The sequence below is a fragment of the Chelon labrosus genome, assembly GCF_963514085.1.
Source record: "Chelon labrosus genome assembly, chromosome: 15".
NCBI classification, from domain to species: Eukaryota; Metazoa; Chordata; class Actinopteri; order Mugiliformes; family Mugilidae; genus Chelon; species Chelon labrosus.
The window spans coordinates 8,358,509-8,379,184 of record NC_140348.1 but is presented as its reverse complement, the minus strand read 5'-3'; the positions used below and the strand labels follow the sequence as shown (position 1 = coordinate 8,379,184).

The 20,676-nt window shown below is 40.1% G+C and overlaps 1 protein-coding gene across 1 annotated transcript in view; it reads right to left on the bottom strand.

Moving 5' to 3' along the window:
- pank1a (pantothenate kinase 1a) overlaps positions 1-20,427 on the bottom strand; it is a 28,104-nt gene extending 7,677 nt beyond the window's left edge. The window contains exons 1-7 of the mRNA XM_084562310.1: positions 19,491-20,427; positions 7,565-7,711; positions 7,155-7,360; positions 5,841-6,094; positions 3,430-3,606; positions 1,934-2,057; positions 76-201 (exon numbers count right to left, since the gene is read on the bottom strand). Coding sequence (XP_084418436.1) covers positions 76-201; positions 1,934-2,057; positions 3,430-3,606; positions 5,841-6,094; positions 7,155-7,360; positions 7,565-7,711; positions 19,491-19,761 — 1,305 coding nt within the window. The 5' untranslated portion in view covers positions 19,762-20,427. The remainder of the gene's footprint in view (positions 1-75; positions 202-1,933; positions 2,058-3,429; positions 3,607-5,840; positions 6,095-7,154; positions 7,361-7,564; positions 7,712-19,490) is intronic.
- Positions 20,428-20,676: the final 249 nt, after the last annotated feature.

The window sequence follows — 20,676 nt, the reverse complement described above, 5'->3', positions numbered from 1 at the left end:
AAAGAAGTGATGCAGGTTTCTGAAGGCGATTTCATTTCATTACATTGAACTGCAGCTTTTTGGTCAAGTGCTCACCTCATGTTCCAGGAAGAGCGCTCTCAGCTGTCCTTTGGACCAGAAGTCCATGGCATAAGCTAGCAGTTTCGTGGAGACCGTGTTGATACGAAGGAAGTTCCCCACAAACACCACGCGCTCGATTTTCTGGGATGCGGAGAGACGTACAAATATGCAGATTATTCAAAACCTTTTATGCGTGTGACACCTAAGCAACAACAACAGCAACAATCAGACAGTTTACTAAGGAAAACTGTCTGATTATGAACTGCAATGTTTTGGTTTGCTTTAATCCACAGAGATGAGTTAAATGATGTTGTTTATATTTCTCTCTCCTCTTATTTCCTCTGATCTCTCTACAGATTGACTGATAAAGACCAAAATTATGAAAAAAGAGAAGGAAAAATAATATTGTTTCCTAGTCATTTAAATAGCAGCTCCAAATGATGTGCTCACCTTCTTCAAACCACATGGTGGTGCTGGGGAGCCAATAAACTGGTTACGCAGTATCTCATGTAGTACTAGTTAGGTAACCACAGTAACAATTACATGTGCTACTATCCAAATGTTGATTAAAATGTACAACATAAAATGAAAACCTTTTCTTAAAGCCCGGGAATGTCTAAAGTGCTAAACTCAGCTATGACTATCTCATTTTTGTGCCGTAATTAACTGAGTTATAACTGAATTTCCTTAAATATATTTCCAGCTAATAACCAGACATTATGCAATGTCCTTAAAAGAAGATGAGCATTTGGATTTATACCAATACTGTAAAATTATTAATCCTGTTTGCAAAATTGTTTCAAATAGATAAATCATTGCAAAACAAGGATTGTAAAAATTTATTTTTCCTGGTGTTTAAATAATATTTGTTTAACTCACAGTTTGATTAACTTAGAGGGACAGAGGTTGTCCTCATGTTGTAAATTGCATTGCGTAATATTCACTTCAGAACAAGGGACTGTGGGTGTAAAAGCTTGGCTCAACTAGTGCAGTGGGACAAGTCTAATTATGAGGTAATTCACCTCTGACAGAAGTGAGGTCCCTTCCTGCACATTTCTTTATTTGTTTATAGCTCAGTCATGTCTTTTAAAAACTAATTAGCTGTTTAATGGCCAGTATGTCCCAGTTTGCTGACCAGATAGCAGGTATGATTATTTTTAATGTCTGCATTTTAATCCTAAAACCTTTCAGGGAAGCACAGTTTAGCTTTGTACAGAAAAATACACTTTAATTTTACAGTCGATGGGCGTGAGCGTCTTCGCTGCAGCTCTGCGTGCAGTGATAGCCCTGTACAATGCTGCTTGATCGCCATGCCACAAGGCAACACTGTAAAGAAGCTCACAGCACACAGAAAGACTCGGACTAGTCCAGGAAATCTGAGTGAGACCGTTTCAAATCCAGCTCCTGTATACACTTCCCACTGAAATCTTATAAGTTAGTAAACTGTTATGGCAACACCCACGATCCCAAAACTGCCTGACAGCTCATTGTTGATTATTTAAAACTCATGACAGCTTGGACATAAACAGTGCACTGGAAGGAAACAAACAGTTTTTGAGGCTCTTTAAATAAAACCTCTCGTTTAAAAATAATTATTTTATATAATATATCGTACTAATCAATGTTAGGAAGTCACAAATATATATTAATAGTGTGTGTATAATCAGAATTGGGTTTATTTTTTGTTGTTAGTCATGCTGAGTGACCAGAAAAGCTCCAGTTTAGGTGTTGGTGGATTTCTGATATGCTGACAAGCTAAACCTGGCAGTGTGTTTGTGTTTCTAAGCATTTCAACACCAGCATATGCTCACTGTTGAAGACGATCATGTCGCCCATATGTTTGTTATTACATAACAGGGTGTGGAGGGTGTACCTCATTGACAGCACACATGCGTGCTATGGATCCTATGTTGTTAGTGATGGTGACCAGCGTGGCTCGGGCCAGGTCTTCCTTACTGATGCTGTCTCGCTTCTCTTTGCTCATCATGTGACCAAAACTGTAAAACAACATGTAACACAAAATCTGTCATATTGTGTGTGAACGCAGACACATACTCATCTTGGAGTACTATTTAAATCTGATGAATTCTTGAAAAGTTAAAAACAAAAAACGAAGACAAATGTCACAACAACCTTCAGAAGCAACAGAAAACATGTCTTGTTTGCCACAGACAGAATGGAACACCACCATAACAAGAAACACTGGTTGCAATCTGACCACTGGGACAGAATCTGTTGTTACTTTGCTTTATGGATCAACCTTTAAACCCAGAGCTGCAGTAGGTTTATTATGTACAGTATATATGCTGAACCCAGATTAGCAAGTACTGCTCATTTCATCCAGCATTTCATGCATGTCAGCATAAGGTGTCTTTGTATGTTGTTCTTAACTCTGTCAACACAGTTTGGATATTTCATTTTCACCATTATGTTGGGATTTCATCGTTTGATGAGGAGAAATGAATACAGATGTGTTACTTTAGGGTTGTAACCAAATCACCAGTTTCTAAGTCAACCTTGATTAACCATCCATCCTTTTTGTCCAACAGGCTAAGCATGGTACTCCAGACATCCTTCTCCCTTGCAATGCATTCTGGAACCACATTAGCAATCCAAGGGCATTCAACAATTGAGATATGTTACCCTTCAACAGGCGCCCAGGAAGCATCTTTATAAGATGGCTCTGGCTTCTGTAAAGCGTCTTGAGACCATTTGTATTGTCATTGACACTACATAAATAAAACTGAATTGAACTGAACCAGATGCCCAACCCACCTCAACTGGCCCTTCTACTCCAAGCTCCCTCCCAATGTCTGAGCTCCTAATCCTATCTTGAAGGCTGAGCCCAGCCACCCTAAGAAGGAAACTCATGTTTTGAGTCGCTATGCAGGATTCATACAGACAGGTGATGTTTAGATCCGTTTGGGCAGGTAAATATTCAACTTTTTAACTTGTTTTATCTTTAATATCTGAAACTCCAAGGTGAATGCTTTTGTGTCTTTTATATTCATCTCTGATTAAAAAAAACAGATTAGATTAAAGATTAGATTAAAAAATGTGCATATTGGTCATGGTTTGGTAATAAAATCAGCATCCCCCAATACTGGGTGTGACTTTACTTCATAACTATTTAAGTCAACAATGATTAGGAGGCAGTCTTGGCAAAAAGGCACTGACATTAAGTCAGTGGAAAGAATGACCCATCCATGCTATGTCGGGCAAAGAGTTATTTTTTCTCTTTTATCTTCATCTTTTATCTTGATCTTTGTCTATAACAGGACTTGTAACAACAACAACCTTTTTATGAATGATCATTGACGCATTTAGCGTTCAGAAGAAGTGTATCTCCATCAACACTGTCACACTCACCTGGACGCCACTGCAGAGCCCTGTAGACCAAAGCGCTCGTAGTCTCCTCCGTAGATATCTTTCACCAGCTTGTCCACGTTTGTAGAGTCGCCCTTGCTGGCCATTTCCAATGCCTCCTCGAACGTCTCACAGCCCGTCAGCAGACAGCAAAGGCCCAGGAATGTACCACCTCCCAGACTGGAAGTAAGAGAAAGAGAGGGGTTAAAACAGAGCGCAAAGGAGACCATACTAGATGGAGAAGGGAGGAAAAAATATGCTGATGAGTTTGAGAAGGCATTGGAAAAGTTGAGAGTGGGGAAGACTATAAGGAAAAATAAAAGAAGATGGGAATGAGTAGATGAGAACAAAAGGGCAAGGAAAGGAAACAGCACTGAAGATGTGATTGTTTGCTGCCCGCAGTAAAATAGATAAATGAAAGAGTGTCAGAAGAAGTTATCTCAGACAATGCAGATCTGATCCTCAAACCCCAAGAAGACTTCACTGCCTGGTTTACCAGTTTAACAGACATCACATGAATGTCACATTGGTCATTTTTATCTGTAAAACGTGACACGAATGCTCGAGATAATAAACATCAGGGTGGTAAGGGAGGAGAAATACAGTCAAATACTTGGGCAGCTGTTTTGAAACTAAAAAACACCACACCACCTTGACTTGACCTCCAACACTCACACCTAGCAAACATATTAGTTTGCTCATGTTTTCCATTTCCTTGTACGACAAGCACGACAAGTTGAATTAAAGGGGCTTTCACACTAAGTCCAAATTATCCACCTTTATTCAAAATGTCCAGCTCGGTCCTCACAAATATAGTTTAACAAGTACACACACAATGTTACGTCATGGTGAGCAGCCGCAATAAGACACAATTGCCTTTTACAGAACAAGGAAGTTACAAATGAGCGGCGGCGGTGTAGTATGACAACTCATGCTCAAACAGGCCGTTTGGTTGGTTGGACTAGTTTCACAGATGAACAAACTGTTCAAGTTTTAAATAAATCTTTTTTTTCATCAACAGGTTGTCAACATGTCTGGGAGGGACTGTTTTCTCGTCAGTTTTTACACTATCTAATCACATCTAGTTCAACTGTTACATAAGTGCGAAGGTACACCAGGTGATAACAGGTGTTACTGCTGGAATTCAAACAACTGCTTCAGGCAGAAGAGCTAAAGCTACACCTTCACCTTTGAACATATTTACTGATGAAATTCCAAGTTCCAAACTCTTAAACAAAATATGTTTTTTAGTTGTGAACAAACTTAGGCCAGACTGGAAAGATGCTTGACAATCTATCTGTGGAAATCGTCCTCTCCTCCCTTCTTGCCAGCACCCGTTTCCCAATACTGAAATCTTGTAATTCATTTCACCCCAGTGTTTCAGTTTATATGTTCATTTCAGAGCCTGGTTATGTCGTTACTGTAGTTTTATTTGATTTCAAATAAAATCCATAGTTTTTCTGGTTGTTTGAGAAGGTAAAATTGTCTCTGGTTTAAATAATAAAAGTGTAGGTGCCACTGTGCTGTGAAGGTTTGGGTTTTTTTTCAGTTTAACTTCCTCATTTTTACTGTAATTTGCTTAATATTTGTTTCTCCTCACTCAGGGATCTGTTTAAAATGTTAACAAAAGTCAACATCAGCTACTGCCTTTTATTTACACACTCTACACACAGCGCTGCAAGAGAAAGGCCCAGAGCATCCTCAGCAACAAACACCATCCAGTTAGCTCTATGCTCAGGTGGAAGGTCTCAAGATTCAACCTGAGGGCATCAATAATTACAGGTCACGGTTCTATAACAGTTTCTATAACAGCCACTATCAGGATGACAGAGAGGGACAACCAGACTGGAAGGAATAACCATATCAAGAACACCTCTCTACAAACAATCACATCACACACCTCACAGACTGGACTGTTTCTCTGATATACAGAGAGCTATTATTTTTATTCACCACAATGTGCAACAATGTTACCTACTGGGTACTTTTATATTTCTTGTTTATATTTTAGTAATAATAGTGTGTATTTAGGATTTATTTCTCATTCTCTGCTGCTATTTAAAATGTTTACCTTAGACTGACTCAGGGAACCTTGCACAAGTATTCCAGTGTACCTGTACTCCCTTGTACCTGTGTAAATGGAAATACATTCTATTCTATTCTAATCTATTTATAATTTTACTTTTCATGCTCAAGGAAGCTTTCTTAGAAAATGGTTTGGCTCAGACTGGAAACCTGCTTCCACCAAACTGCAGTCAGATCTTGATTAATTCACTCTTTAACTAACACTTCTTCCCTCCCTTCCTGATCTTGAGACTGAACAATGAACCGAAACCGAAACCCCTCTTCCCGTGATTTTGCTGCTGTTAATTGGTGTGTGTGTATAAATATAAATAGGTGTCTGTCCTCCTCACCTGGTCCCAGTCACCCGTTTGTAGTTGTTCTCAGAGTACACTGCCAGTATGGAGACCCCAGAGCCGATGTTGACCAGCAGCATAGGGAAAGGATTGTCCAGCGTGCAGGGCTTCTTCACACAGCTCTGAGTGTCTGACGGGTTCTGGAAGTAGTAGCACTCCGGGTGTCCGTTGAAGCCCATCCGGTCGACGAACAGTAGGCCACGGATCAGGCAATCCAGCTCATCCAGCTTCAGCAGCTCCAGGTCAGCCATCTGCAGCACAAAACGAGGAGGCTTAACAAACTGAAAAGACGCTATTTAGCTGCTAAAGACTGGGCGTCTAAGCCTATGTTGGTGTAGGCATACATACTTCTGCGCTGGTGTGTCGGACTCGCTCTGTAATTATGCTGCTAAAACGCTAGTCGTCTAATCAGCTATGTTGAGTTTGTCTGTGTACGTCAAACCACGGCGACTGCTAACAGGCTGGTCATGTTGGAGTTGGAGCTAATAAATACTGAACGGTCACTTTTACTTAAATCACTGCAACACATAGAAGAGAGAAGGACTCTGAGAAGATGGTGTGTAGGAGGCACATTTCAGATCAAATACTGCTGTTTTAGTCTGAATCCCTGCAGCTTGACATAAACTACAGCGAGGGGTATGGAACTATAGTGTATTTAGGTACCTGCCTATCTGATGCAGAACCAAAAATATGTCAGATCTGAGCTCCATAAACTCAAGTTAAGTGCTGCAGTGCCAAAAGAGAGTTCATTGATCCTACTGCACCACAAGACAGGGTCAACGAACTCAGGTAGTGAGACAGGCAGATATAAAAAGCACCAATTACCAAACAGGTAAACATTTGGGAAAACACCAGACAAATGTGTTAAGGTCATTTGTACGTCTCAAATTCAAGGACACTGAGGCAGAGAGGAATGTTTGCTCAAATTAGAGTGTAACTGTTAAGAAATATAATGCTGTTAACTGTAAATGAAACAGAGATGACTACGAGGCCTAATTAGTATCACAGTAACTGTGGCTCCAAAGAACAATTTAATTTACAGTCATAATTTTTTCCTGACTGTTTATTTTCTAGTCAATAAATGTATCATCTTCTATGACAAATGTTAGACAAAGAAAAGTAAGACATCGATTTGAGGAGCTGGAACTGTGAAATGTTTGTGTTAAAATAGTTTGAAGAGTAATCAATTAAAAAATTTTGGACAATCAATCAATTTATTAAGCAGTTAACTGTTGCAACCAGGCGTTAAATAAATATTTGTACTTTATACTAAACAGACTTCTTCTGGTGAGTGTCTGGTCGTACACTCACCGTTCTGAAGTCATTCTCGAACTTGTACGCTCCTCCTCCTGTGGCGCAGAGTGTTGTGTGCAGACTGGAGAAGTTCTTGTCGTGTCCCATCTGAATAAAACGGGGCATGGCCTGCGTTGGGAAACGGATGAAGTGCAGGTTCCCCGTCCTGCCACACATGGTCAAGTTCCTCAGCTCCAGGTGGACGTCGCGGACGCCCGTTTTACCTGAGAGCGCAAGGAATAGTGGTTATTAAAACACAGGTTTCCTGCCTGATTTGTGTTGTGTTTTCATTTTAACATTCTAATGACCTAAAGACTATTCAGTGTGGTGAGCTGAAGCTTCAGGATCTATCTGGTCCTATCCTATCTGAGAGCACACGGGTGCATGTGTGTGTGAGTGTGTGTGTGTGTGTGTGTGAACAGACATACCATAGGCCACGTTTGAGGTGAGGTAGCGGCGGATGGACTTGAGGTTTTCCACTTCTTCTTGTTCTTCCTCTGCAGTTATGTCGACTGGCTCAAAGTACACCAGCTTGACCAAGGTCCCACCGATGTCCATACCAAACCAGGGGAAGGCTGAGATGAAAAGAGACTGTAATTAATCTCTTTGCTTTTAAAAAGCAAGACATCATACAGATCAGCATGACAAATCTGCATCTTTAAAAAAGACTATTCACTTAATGCATGGGGAAAAAATAAATTTACAGAGCTAAACCCACTGTAAGATAAGTGGACGTACAACAATATATTATGGATAGAATAATACCAGAAAATAAGAAGAGAACAAGAGAAAAAAAAATAAGCTTGGTTATGAATTTATGTTCATATTAAAATTCCGTTTCATTTGCTACATGTGCACTCAAATGCAACACCTTCTCTTAGTTTCTGCTTCTCTCTATGTTGTAGTGGGTTTTGATGAAACGTTTAGAACAAGAACAATAGTCCAACAAGAACTAGAATGCCCATCATATCAGACAATGCCTTTAAGTGGCTTATTTTGCCCAAGCAACAGTCCAACACCAGTTTTGGTTATATCTTCAGACTTTTCATTTTTATATAGAATAGTTAATTCCAGCCCAGTCAGTCACAACCTGTGATTAACCTGTGACATATACTCACTTGCAAAACATTAGGTACACTAGTGAAAATGTATTCTAATCCAACAGTCTTGCACTAAAGCTTAGCTTCATGGCTGTTCTAATGTTCAGTTTATGTTGAGACAGCATCAGAGAGGCGGTGATTCAACTGTCTGATCATTTGGGAGTATGTAATTTGTGGTGCTAGAATCTGAACTGAATTAAATTAAAATTAAATATTAAACTAAAAAGAGTTTGTCAAAATAATAAAAACATATGTCGTTACAACACAATACAATTCAATAATAACACAAACCCCAGCCTCTCAGTTATTTTCAACAAATGCCAAATACCATAATGTTCATGAAGCTAACATTTAGAGCAGGCCGTTTTTACAGGTTTACCTAATGAAATGCAAGTGAGTGTATCTCTGGTATGAGCTCACATCCTACATGCACATGCAGCAGTAAAGCAGCAGTAACGTCGGTGCACAGAGAAGGCTGGAGATGAACTGAGAAGGGTCTTGACAGTAACTTGGTTCGAACATCGAGTTCAGCACGAAAATCTTCCAGCACAACTGAACAGGAAAAAAAAAAAAAAACACCACCACAGCTCAACAATACCCAAGGTCGCCATGGAAACAGATCACCCCCCTCCCATCAGCATCTCCTCTTCTCAGCCTCCCATTTGCTCTTTCACTCAGCTTCTCCTCTCCGTCTCTCAGCCTCGACTGCGGTCTCATACACAACATCCATCTTCCTTTCTCTTCCTCTCTCCATCTCCCCACATCTCTGCCACGTATTCTCCTCTCTTGCTCCCTCAGTTTTTGCTTTTCCCTTTCACTTTACCTCTATTTTTATTCTGCCATTCTCCTCTTCCTGTGTAGTTGCGTTTTAGATCTCTCGATCAATTTAATTCAATTAACGTCAGACTTACTAACGTGGATGGAAGACAACTGATACAGCAGGATGTTTACTACGCCCTGCTAAACAACAAATACATTTGCCTTGCACACTACATTTAATTTCTTCAGTTCAGATCACAGGCTTTATTTGCATATTTTGAGCCCAAATAATTATATATAATTAATCAGTTTAAATTTAATTACTTTAATAAACTGAATAATTTCAGTTGGTTTATCAAATATAAATGGCGCATTCCCATGCTCCTATTACGATAATTTATTCCTCTTTTATTACATAATTGTAAAACCAAATGATTAATCGAAATCATAATCAATAAAACCAGATTAATCAATAAAGAAAATAAGTGTTATGGCTGGCAAAATATAAGCAAAACTAAATAAATAGAATTGCAGTTAACTAGACAATCTGTCTGAAAAATGTGACCACGTAGAAGAACACTGGGGCCATTTTGAAATTGGTGTGGTATATTTGTGGATCAACAAAAGCACATTGTATCCAGAGACAGCACGTCCAAGTGTTTCCGAAACGGCTAAAGGAAAGACACAGAGCAACTAATCAAACTGTATTTTCCGTCTTCTCTTCTAGGTGTGCGTATGGTGCTATTTTTAGAAGCCACCTGCACCCATCCACTCCTGTTTGCATTGGCCGGTCAATAAATACCAAAGTTCTGAATGGAGCATGCGTTTGAAATATGGTGTGATAACAGTCCTGGTAACACAGTGAGGTTACTGAGGGTCAAAGCAGAGAGGAAGTATTCTTCTGCTCTTTGATATTTGATATTTAAGTTTTTGAGTCTTTACTTGAGCTTTACGGAGGTGAAAGAGGAATGACGAGGGAAGCTTAACGCATGACATTTGAAACAGGCAGAGCCATTTTGACCAGTCAGTGTGTCTAGAGTTTGGAACAATGAAAATCCTGTGCAAGACAACACGTGTTCCCTTAAACATGTTGTTGTTGTGGAAAGTTGCAGCATTTACCGAAAGAATGCATTGAATCCATCTATTTAGTGCATGATGGTGGGGAGAAACCAAGACACGGCAAACTCAATCACAGAGAAAACATTATTTTTTGTATATATGTTAAAAAATTAGGATGATTATCTACCTATTGAATTTATTTGTTATATAAGACTTTCCCCTTCTCTTCCTGAATAATTGTTTATATGGTGAGTCTGTAATAAGTACCGAACAAGCAGTTCAAGAGTCTGGACTTTTGTACTGGACTTAGGCCAAAGGTTTATATGGTACTAAGATGTTTTACTTGATGGATTATAACTCACAGAATGCAAATATTTGTCTGTAAAAGATCTGCAGTGTTGCTTAGACTATCCGTGTTTCATGATCTCTAAAGACAAAAAACATAGTTATTCCTAGTAAAACACTGAACTGGATTGACTGGAATACCAGAGCATCAGGCACTAAAAGTCAGCATGCAGACAATCTGGTCCTCTTTGTGCTGTCAGCGTGGCCCTGACATGATGATCAGGAGATGTGACTATTTCACAACAGACTGCTGCAGGGAACACAGTGACTCTGTCTGGCTTATTGAGGCAAAGTCCACCTTTAGATTAGAGCCACCAGATTTGAGTTTTGGGATTCCAGGTCACGGGAGAAGCACTTGTAAACACGGATTTCATGTAACGTAAGTTAGGAACACTTGTTGTGTTAGATAAAGTCCTTGTATTGGGAAACCCAGTAGTGGCATATACTGTAAGTGCTGCAAGTTACAGCCTTGAAGTGCTACACAACTTTCAATCTAGTGTTTATCATGAATCATATCTAGTGTCTGATATGATACTGTTTGTTGTGATCTAGAAAAGTGAATGTGCAATATCATGTAGTATACGAGTGTTTGGACCTGCAGTCAGTTATAAACTATTGAATTCCTGAGGGGACCTCACAGCTCACTAGTAAAGGAGGTGTACAGTGTATGGGTGCATAAACTGAGGAGGATTACAGTTTAAGATCTCATTATTTTTCTGGCCTTACTGTCTGTGTCTTCTCCTTGTCCAAATAATAATAAATGCTAAAAAGTCCAAAACTAAAATTGTAAACCATTAGGGCTGGCTTTTAAAAAAAGACTTTCTGCTTCAAATCAATATTGATTTGAAAGATCCGATATCGATTCATAAAATCCTAGGATTCTTTTCAACACATACGATTTCCCGCATGATTTCATTAGAAATCTCACTGCGGCCTCGTGAGACTGGTTTCGTACAGCAAATGTTGCTAGACACTGCAAAGAGATTAGTCCTCATGTGACAACTACAGGTAAAATACGGTGGAAATACCACAAATCTCCGGAACCAATGACAATATTAGATTTAGTTTTAAGCAAAATTGTTTCAAAACTGAAATACCTCTAAGTGACTTGATATTGAATCGGGACACCGAATCCGAATCGAATTGATTCGGCCTGTAAATCATGTAACACATGATTTCCTGTTTTCTTCTTTAAGGTTCTTTAAGGAGCATTGTAATTTTAAAACGGTATACATGCTCACTGCCTATAATAGTGCATTTTTTTTTTTTCATTTTTTGTTTTGTAGTCTGTGGTACTCTTACTGTGTTACTGTATACTATAATATAAGTATTTTACTTTAATATTTAATAATACACACAAAAATGTTCTGTCATTGATTTGTTAATCGTCCAAAGTTGTTTCATATTTTTTTTGTTCCAACTATTTTAATGACAATAAATAAATTATCAGTAAAGACCTTAAGACGCTCTTTTATGCCCAGTAGTAACTAAACCAAAGTGTATGACTGCTAGCACCGCAGTAGCTAATGCTACCTGCCGATATTACAGCAGCAGTTGTTAGTGTTAGGTTACTTTCAGCAGGGGTCACCTATAACGTCATTTGTTGTTTGGCTGACTTTTTGCTACAGTCCCCTCTCACCCACTGACCTGCACGATTGTCTGTAAACAAGAACTGAAATGCATAGATTTTATAGACAGATCAAGTGCACACACTGGAGGATTAACCAGTGGCATCTTCATTGTCTCTAAGTGGATCTGATAAACTGATGTACATAGTTAGTAACATTACTAAACATAGATGAGTTGTGTTTTTATTCTATGGCTGGTTTCCTATTTTACACCTGTGACAATATGTCTTTGGTTCTTTAAATTTTCTGTTTTATCACAAAGCAGGAACACCAGGACAATCTACACGTGCTTCCCACAGCAGCTTTCTTTAATGAGGTCGGCAGCTTCACCTTCAAACCTTGTACCGAGCACCAAAGCTGAGAAATGCTGGGAACATTTCACAGTTCTGCCTTACACCTGCCTCTGATATCATGAAAGGTAACACTGCAAGCAAGGAGGCCAGCCAAAGTACATGACGGCGACTGCCTCAAGTGACAATCACATTTTCCTCCACAACCTCAGCCAAAAACACACTTGCAACCAACACATGACATGATTAAAATTCATATTAAAACAACCAAAATTCTTTATTTTGAACATCTCATAACCAGAAATTATTATCTACTGCCTGAAATAAATATTATATTGATATTTTCAGTTGCAAGGAGACAGTATTTTAAATTGATGACATTCCTGTGACCACTTATATGCGTGTTTGCAAAATAAAGCTTTCATTTCCTTTCTCAGAATTAGATGTTGACATAATGGAATTTCCTGACACTAAAACTACAATGAAACAATAGTGGTAAGGAAGACATCTATAAGTAAAGGAGGAAAATCCACACACTTTATTAAACAATCAATGACTTAATATGGACAGACTATTGCAGTAAATGACTGATCCTATCCTATCAATAAATATGCCAGAAGTTGTTGCACATGCACAGTTTCAACCTTTACCCCAATGTTATCAGCGAAGTTTAACGCCTTAAGGAACCCCATGTTCAGCCTTCAGCACATGTGGACAGCTGTGTGCAAACATGCCACACGTGTCTGTGTCACATCTACTCTATAAACAGGCCTGCTATGCAGCTCTGTTTGACACACTGTATGTAAAGTAAAAGACGAGAGGGAGCGACCTCAAGACACCAAGAAGAAGACCTCCTTTGTTTTATTTGGCTGAACAATAACAAAGATTGTGTGTAACGTCTTAGAGAGAATAAGGCTGATGATAGGGAAAACACTACACTGCTGTATACAAGAGCTGAGACGCATCGCCAGGCACCTGGAGTAAGATGGCTTATAATATGTACAGTTTGGAAATGTATAGAAATACAATAATAATCCAAAAACCCTATAAGGACAGTCCCGGTACCGTTATAAGCTCCAAAATGGGTAATTCCCTCCCACCATGTGTGTCAACATAAAAATCAATGGCCACAAAAACTGTAAAACCAATGTTTGTTACAATGGATGATATCAGAGAAAGGATGTCAAACACATTTAACTGAATGTGAGGACAATGTTGACACTAACATTCCTGTCTGCCAGTCCTTTGGCATTATTAGATCCATTGTGAAACGCTCTGGAGACCTCCCTGACTCAAGAAGGTCAACATTAGCTATGTCGGTCCAAAGTTTCCACATCATGAAAAATGCATTACTGTGCTGTAATTGCTTTGCCCTCAGTGTGTCAGTTCCTCTGGACGGATGCTGTCCTGGGAGAAATTAGCTTAGCAAATAATAACGAACAGCCTGATAACTTCCTTGTAGGATTAATAAATGCCTCCAGTTTCAATAACAAACACATATAAAGTCCATTTACTTCAAGGCAAAGACGTGGCCTACAATGGAGTTTTCATTCTCTTAGTATCGTGCATGATATGTGCAGAACAGGCATGTTATTTAAGTATTTCTTGTGGCATATGTCATAGTTGTACCATGTATTTAAAATAATAACATCTACCTAATCAGTGAAGTCTGAGTTCATGTATTAACCATAAGCATCCTCTAAATTATGAAGTAGTAGTAGTACTTTGACATTTATCGATTGTTTTTTTTTTTCCCCCAATGATCACTCTGCTGTGCAGAGAACAAATAGGAAACACGATGCCGGAGGAAACATTTCTGCTTTGCTGTCACTGATGTAAGGAAACATGGCTGAACTTGCACATAAACCTGAAACTCATTTAGCAGTTCTTCAGAATTCCTGTCAACCTTAGACCAAGGCATTTAAATCCCCTTGAGTGTTGCTGCCTGGAGGCAAACACTAAAGCACTACTGAAAAAACTCAATCCTTGAACTTCCTTCCATAAATAAGGGAAAAATATAAAACAAAATCAAATTTCCCCCTTTCAAGTGTGTCCTACAGTTACCCTAAGTGCCCACTTTTCTATTTAAAAATCACAGCGACACACACATTGCTCAAACACACAGCCAAAGGTCAGTGTGGCAAGGAGCTGGGTGGGAGTGTGGTTTGTTTTCATGTAGGTGAAAGGTCTTTGGCCTTACACACACCTGCTTCACACTGCATGCCTGTATGGTAGAGCCAGTTTGTATGAGGGCATAGTCTGATTTTAATTACAGTTTTGAAGCTCTGATAAATGTATCTTCCCACTATGCTAACTGTTAAACCTTCCAACAGGACATCGGAGATTATCAGACACGATCGTCCTATTAAGTTTTGAATGGCTTGAGATTTAGCCCTAGGTTTCTAAGAAAGGCTAGGTGTATGTGTGTGTCACTGCAAAGAGACAAGAGCAACAGTTGCGTTCCTGATCAAGTTTAGCTGTCCTGTCCTTTGATAAGACAAGAAAATCCACCAGCAGGCAGTTGAAACACTGTACACTACAAAGTATAACAGGAGGTTTTGTCCTGATTCAGGGTTTCACCATTATTGTCCTTCTCTGTTCTGTTGTGCATCAGTTTTACTTACTTTTGCTAACAAACACAGTTCAGATTATTATCACAGTACTAATCGCAGTACTATTGCCGTAACTTCAATGATACTGCTTTAACTTTCTACCTGTTTTTGTGCTGTAGTGTTGCTTGTAGTGTCCATTGCTACTACAGTAGACCTCATTTATTCAATCAACCAGTCAACAGATAAAAAATAAATCTCCCACTATCATTTAAATGCCAAGTATTCCCTCCTCTCAGGTTTTGCACTCTAAAGGCCGTGGCACACCAGACTGATGGGCCCTGCTGGCAGGCGCTGGACCATTGATGAGCATCTGTGACCCTAGTTTTGGCCGTGTCTCTCTTTTGGCTGTGTCTCTCACACCGTTGACACCAGTCAGACAATTGGCACTGGAACGAGTTGTTCAGAAATCACACTGATGGCTTATCAGCTTAGAACACGAGTTGAAATAATTTAGAAAAATGACACAATAATATGATCATATAAATTGAATAAACTGAAGACCAACTAATCAGCATACTTAACGAGAGGCCAGCTCTGTATAACGGTTTGTAGCTCTTCCTAGCCTCCCAGCTTTCAAGCATCCCAGCTAATACTAGTGCTTCAGGTTTTGAAAGACAAATACAGACTACTGCCACTAACAAGTATGACGAGTTATTTCTTTTCACTAAGGTGCACAACTTATGTGCCTCCTCGCTGCAACTGTTTGGTCCAGACACAGGGAACATGAGGCAAAAAATCATTAAGACAATACAATGTTTCAAAATCGTGAAAAATGGCCATGACAATGTTACTTCAACATTTGCAAATTCAAAGGTCATCAATTTACAATGTCATAAACTCATAAATAGTAGCTGGTCAGTTTTATCCTGATGACATTGAGACATACTGTATTATGATGACATGGTGGCTGTCATGAGCACTTTTAACTACCACTAGGGCAATTCGACTGATACATCGAATGCGTTAATACCTGCAGCAAGATTTGGCAATGCAGCTGTTACTATTATATCTGTGTGTACCTCCTAAGGTAGAATTGAGCAGCTATCAAGTGTATTATGTCTACTAAATATAAGACAACAGATTTAACAGGAAGAAAGACTGTGAGACCTTTTTAGTTTCTCAGAGATACTAAACCGATGCAGGATTTCACAGCTTCAGATAGGAGAAGTAGTTTCGGTCGGTTTTTGGGTGGGCTGTACACTTCCCCTCATCTTAATTTACATGATCTCTGACCAAATCTCCCCCTCCTGGAATTGCCTACAGCCTCACTGATACTTGTTAGCACAGACTTTTCACCATTCACCTACAAAGAACAGTAGTAGAACATTGACAAAACCTGTGACAGAGCTTTATGGCAAACCTGACTTCTTTATGGGAGTTATTTGTTTACTAATTTAACACTTGTGCTCAGGCTGTAATGGTTGATCCAAACGAGCGGGACACTGGGTGTGCCATAGTACTTAATTGCAGGATCCTCCCTTTAAAATGAGAAAGTCAACACTTGAACCCAGAAACATCCGGTGAGTTTCAATTGTGGCTTTAATTTGAATTTGATGACCCCTCCACCCCACAGAAACCAAGCACACCCCCAACACCTGTGTCACTATGAAATCTATCCCACTTCCAACTATGTTTTCGTTCATCTTTTTTTCTATCATGTCACCCTATTATCTGTAACGGAGTCAAAACACTGAGTCACATCTAAAAACCTGAGACCAAACACTGCATTCTGGGCATCAGTTGGATTTTATGCGCGGCCGTTTTTCTACCAAGACAATACCAACTAGTGGCCTTGCAAATTAAACGTATTAGTATTGTTTTGGCTAGCTGTGGCGTAATGCAAGAATTACACTTCTCCAAAGATGTACGTAAACATCCGTGTAGACCTACAGCACAGAAGTCAGAAGTACGACTCCAGTCTAAAATCACTATGAAGCTGTATGCATAACTCCACGTACATTATCAGCTCAATTCATCTGTAGAGTAAATTCCAGTTCCACTTAACAATTCTATTACGGTATTACAAATCTGTATATTTTAATCTAACATGTGCGCTGCAATGGACCTAAATGCTAAAGATCAGCAAAAATACAGCTTCCTAACACTGCTGAGCTGTTTGTAATTTAAGGTGACCCCACACAGCAGATGTGATGGTGCAATACTGCTCCTCCAAAGACACGTGTCCCATTTACACATGGACGTAGCGGTCTGCAACAGTTGTTCAACACACAAACAAACCATGAACCATGAATATGAAGCTGATGAGCTGAAAGTGAAGGTTTCCTACACTCTCTTGCTCTGTTACTATTGGTAAATTCCCTGTGCTGGATGGCCAGGATTATCTTGACCGCCCACCCATCTATTCAGCCCACTATTGAATACTCCATAGAAGACATGACATTATGATATCAAGAGTATGCAGTATTATTACTGGTACATTTTTGCTCTGTTTTAAAACTCCCCAAGATGACTTCATACTATCTTTTTGAGGTCAGTCAGTCATGACAGGAAAAAGTGTGAAAAATATTACAATATCTCAGAAGGACGTTTTAAACAATAAGTTAACTTGCACAAAATGTTTTTGCAAAAAAAGTTACTCCTGGCTCAAACAAGGGCTGCTACAGGCCGGGTTTCCCAAAAGTAACCCCATTTCCTAAACCACCTCAAACCCTGTCTAGGAAAAACAAAAGTCTGAGGACAAAAGTGCCCCCAGGGCAGAAAAAGCTCAGTGTGTTATGCGGGTTTATTGGGACAACTGGCCTCCATCCAAGGATAACTCCACCATAAAGCTGAGGAGCTCTGGCCGGACATTTCAAAATAGCAAAGCATCGCTGTCTTCCTGCTGATGCCTGCAGCATCACATTTATACAATAATTAGTCAATTCTTCATCATAGATCATAATGTAAGAAATCAATGTTAGGTTTGCGGACAGTGAAGTTTTATCATGGTCGTATTCATGTTTCTTACTGGTTTATCTAGCTTTTCAACACTTCGGTACAACTGAAGTGAATTATCTCATCACAGTCACAGATAGAGAATCCACAGGACATACTGTAGTGTCTTTCAGCGCGTCTTTGTGAGCAAAAGAAGTAATTCTGTTTTATCATAATGCACTGGATATTTTGTCTTCTTAGACCACTGGTATCAGTTTTAAACATATTTGCTAACGACTACATGACAAGCAACAATTGATAGAGACGTAATTACAATATTTACAATTTAGTATTAAAAGTTGCTACTTGCAAACTTGAAATATATTGATTATACTGTGACATGCTTTTCTCAGCATTATAACTGCTAAATTGATTTCATTGGACAGTTTTTCAATTTTCTAGAAAGCAGAAAAAGATTCTGCCCTGACCCTTTCCTTCCTCTCTCCACCTTGCCTTAACTATGTTGTGATGGATGGAAAGAATGAAGGAATGCCGTCTGGGTGATCTGGAAACCAATTCCTAACCCTGCAGCCGGTCTCCCTGCAAACATCTCCACAGACGCAGGAACTAGTTTTACCATGACAGCCACACACACTGCCACAACAAAACCCAAGAGACTGATGGAAGAGCCAAATCTCACAGCAACTGTCTGTCTGCAACAGTAGGACTTTAACAGCACATGCAAAGAGGTGTTTTAAATGAGCAACACTCTCAGCTGTCTGAGTGAAACAATAAACTGTGATGGTAATCAGTAGAAAGAAGAGGCGTTTTTTTACGCCAGCCTGACAAGTTATGGAGTGAGTACTGAGTCAAAGATAGATTCAATTTCTTTCTATAACCTTAATATAATGAAACCAAACCGACTTACCTGGTTTCTTTTCACTTATAAGCTTCATGATAAGGCGAAATATCAGCTCACTGTCACAGGTGAGTAAAAAAATAAAAAATACAAAAAACGATATTAAATAATCTTAACGGAGCAAATTTACAGAACCCCAAAAGAGTCTTGGATGCCAGAACAGACTTCACACAGCGAAGAAAACGACAGTTTCACACATTCTGCGTTAATACCGCAAACTTTAACAGGATGATCCTCACATCATCCGAAACACTCGGTAAATAAGTGGGCGGGGCTCCGGACCATTCACACGTCCTACTGTAGACAAGAGTCGAACGCTGATTGGCTGAGGCAAGCCAAGCCCACTTATCAGGAGCTTTTTCACCACCGGAGACCGACCAATCACAGCGCTCCAAATGCAACTTGAGGGTTCATAAAAACAAAAGGAGGTCTCCCTGACGACGGCAAGCTTGTAGATTGGACAGATCAGCCTGATCAAAAACAGGAGATCCGAAGAGACAATATTGTGATCTAAAACGTAGATTAATCACGAAGCTATAATAAAATCAGCAAAAGACGAGGCGGTGAGCGGGGAATACTTGGTGTCAGAGGTGGTTTCCCTTGTTTTACAAGACGGTTGTGTAAACAACGGCCGATCGCTATTGCACAGTAGCTGCAGAGTCAACCCGGTTTGTGTCAACCAAGCAACACATCATGAGAAAAATCATGTCAGAGCAATGACTGTGAATAGTTGAACAACAGTGGTTAAAATAACTCGGTTTTACTTACGGGGTCTATGCCGCCTGATAGACTCCGTCCTCCTCCGTAGCCTGCACCTCTTGGCCGGGGACCCGTTGCACTCCGCATCTTCTCCGCGGTGCAGGTGATGCATGTTTTCAAACGAGCTGCTGTTGGGTCCGGCCCCGGAGCCGAATGCACTGCCGCTGCCGTTAGCTGCCACAACGACGTGGCCGTGAAACCCCCTCTGGCTCTGCCCATTGTTGACATGAAAAGGTCCCGACGCTCCTTTCTTGTCCATCATTGACTTGGCTTTATCCATGGCAGCAGCTAGCCTAGCCTAGCCTAGCTTAGCTTAGCATCTGCAGGAAACAGAACGTAAGAGCCCGAACACTAGCAACAGTAACCAAGCTACTTTAGCTTAGCTAGCTAATATTAGCATGCAAGCTAATGAGACAGCTGTGCAACCGGCGAACGCCTTATTATACCCCCCTATCACCTTAAAATGCCAAGCTAAACTGTGGCGTACATTTTGCCACAATGTCGTTTAAAATAAAAGAGGCGAACAGTCGTTAAAATACAGTGTTTCCTTTGAGGTCACTCGCGGTCATTTCCCCACATTGAGATCGTGGCAGGCGCAGCGGCAGCCTGTGTGTGTGTGTGTTCATGGATTGCGACGTCACTCCTCCTCCTCCAGCCGAGGCCCGAACCCGTTCACCTCCTCCGACCGGTTTTCTCTCCTCTGCAGTAAAAAGACGCCGTAATCCAACGCTTGTCTAACACAAAGAGATGCAAGAAAGGGCTCGCCGCGTGTCAGTTGCAACGGAACTGCGGTGGCTTCCCCGCCGAGATATCACGGTCTACCGCTCTGGTCCGTGCAGCTGCGGGTCGCTTTTATTTATAAGCGTCGCTGTGGCTGGTGGTGCTGGTGCTGCTTGCTGTCATTCTCATTCCCCGCAGTCCTTTCCACGCGTGATGTGCGCACAGAACTGACAGTCAATATATCAGCCAGGAACATGAACTGTAGTAACCCCATAGTAGCAGACAAAAACACAGCCAGATATATATATTTATTTATTTTAAGGGATGTCCTCTGATAACAAAATCAATTGTCTAGCTGAAGAGCATTTAAAACGTCAAATCTTGACCACAATTAGCCTGCTAATAAAATGTTTATCATATATAGCTACAACGAAGTTACGCTTTTATGTAACAGATATTAGAGAGACCTGGTGGA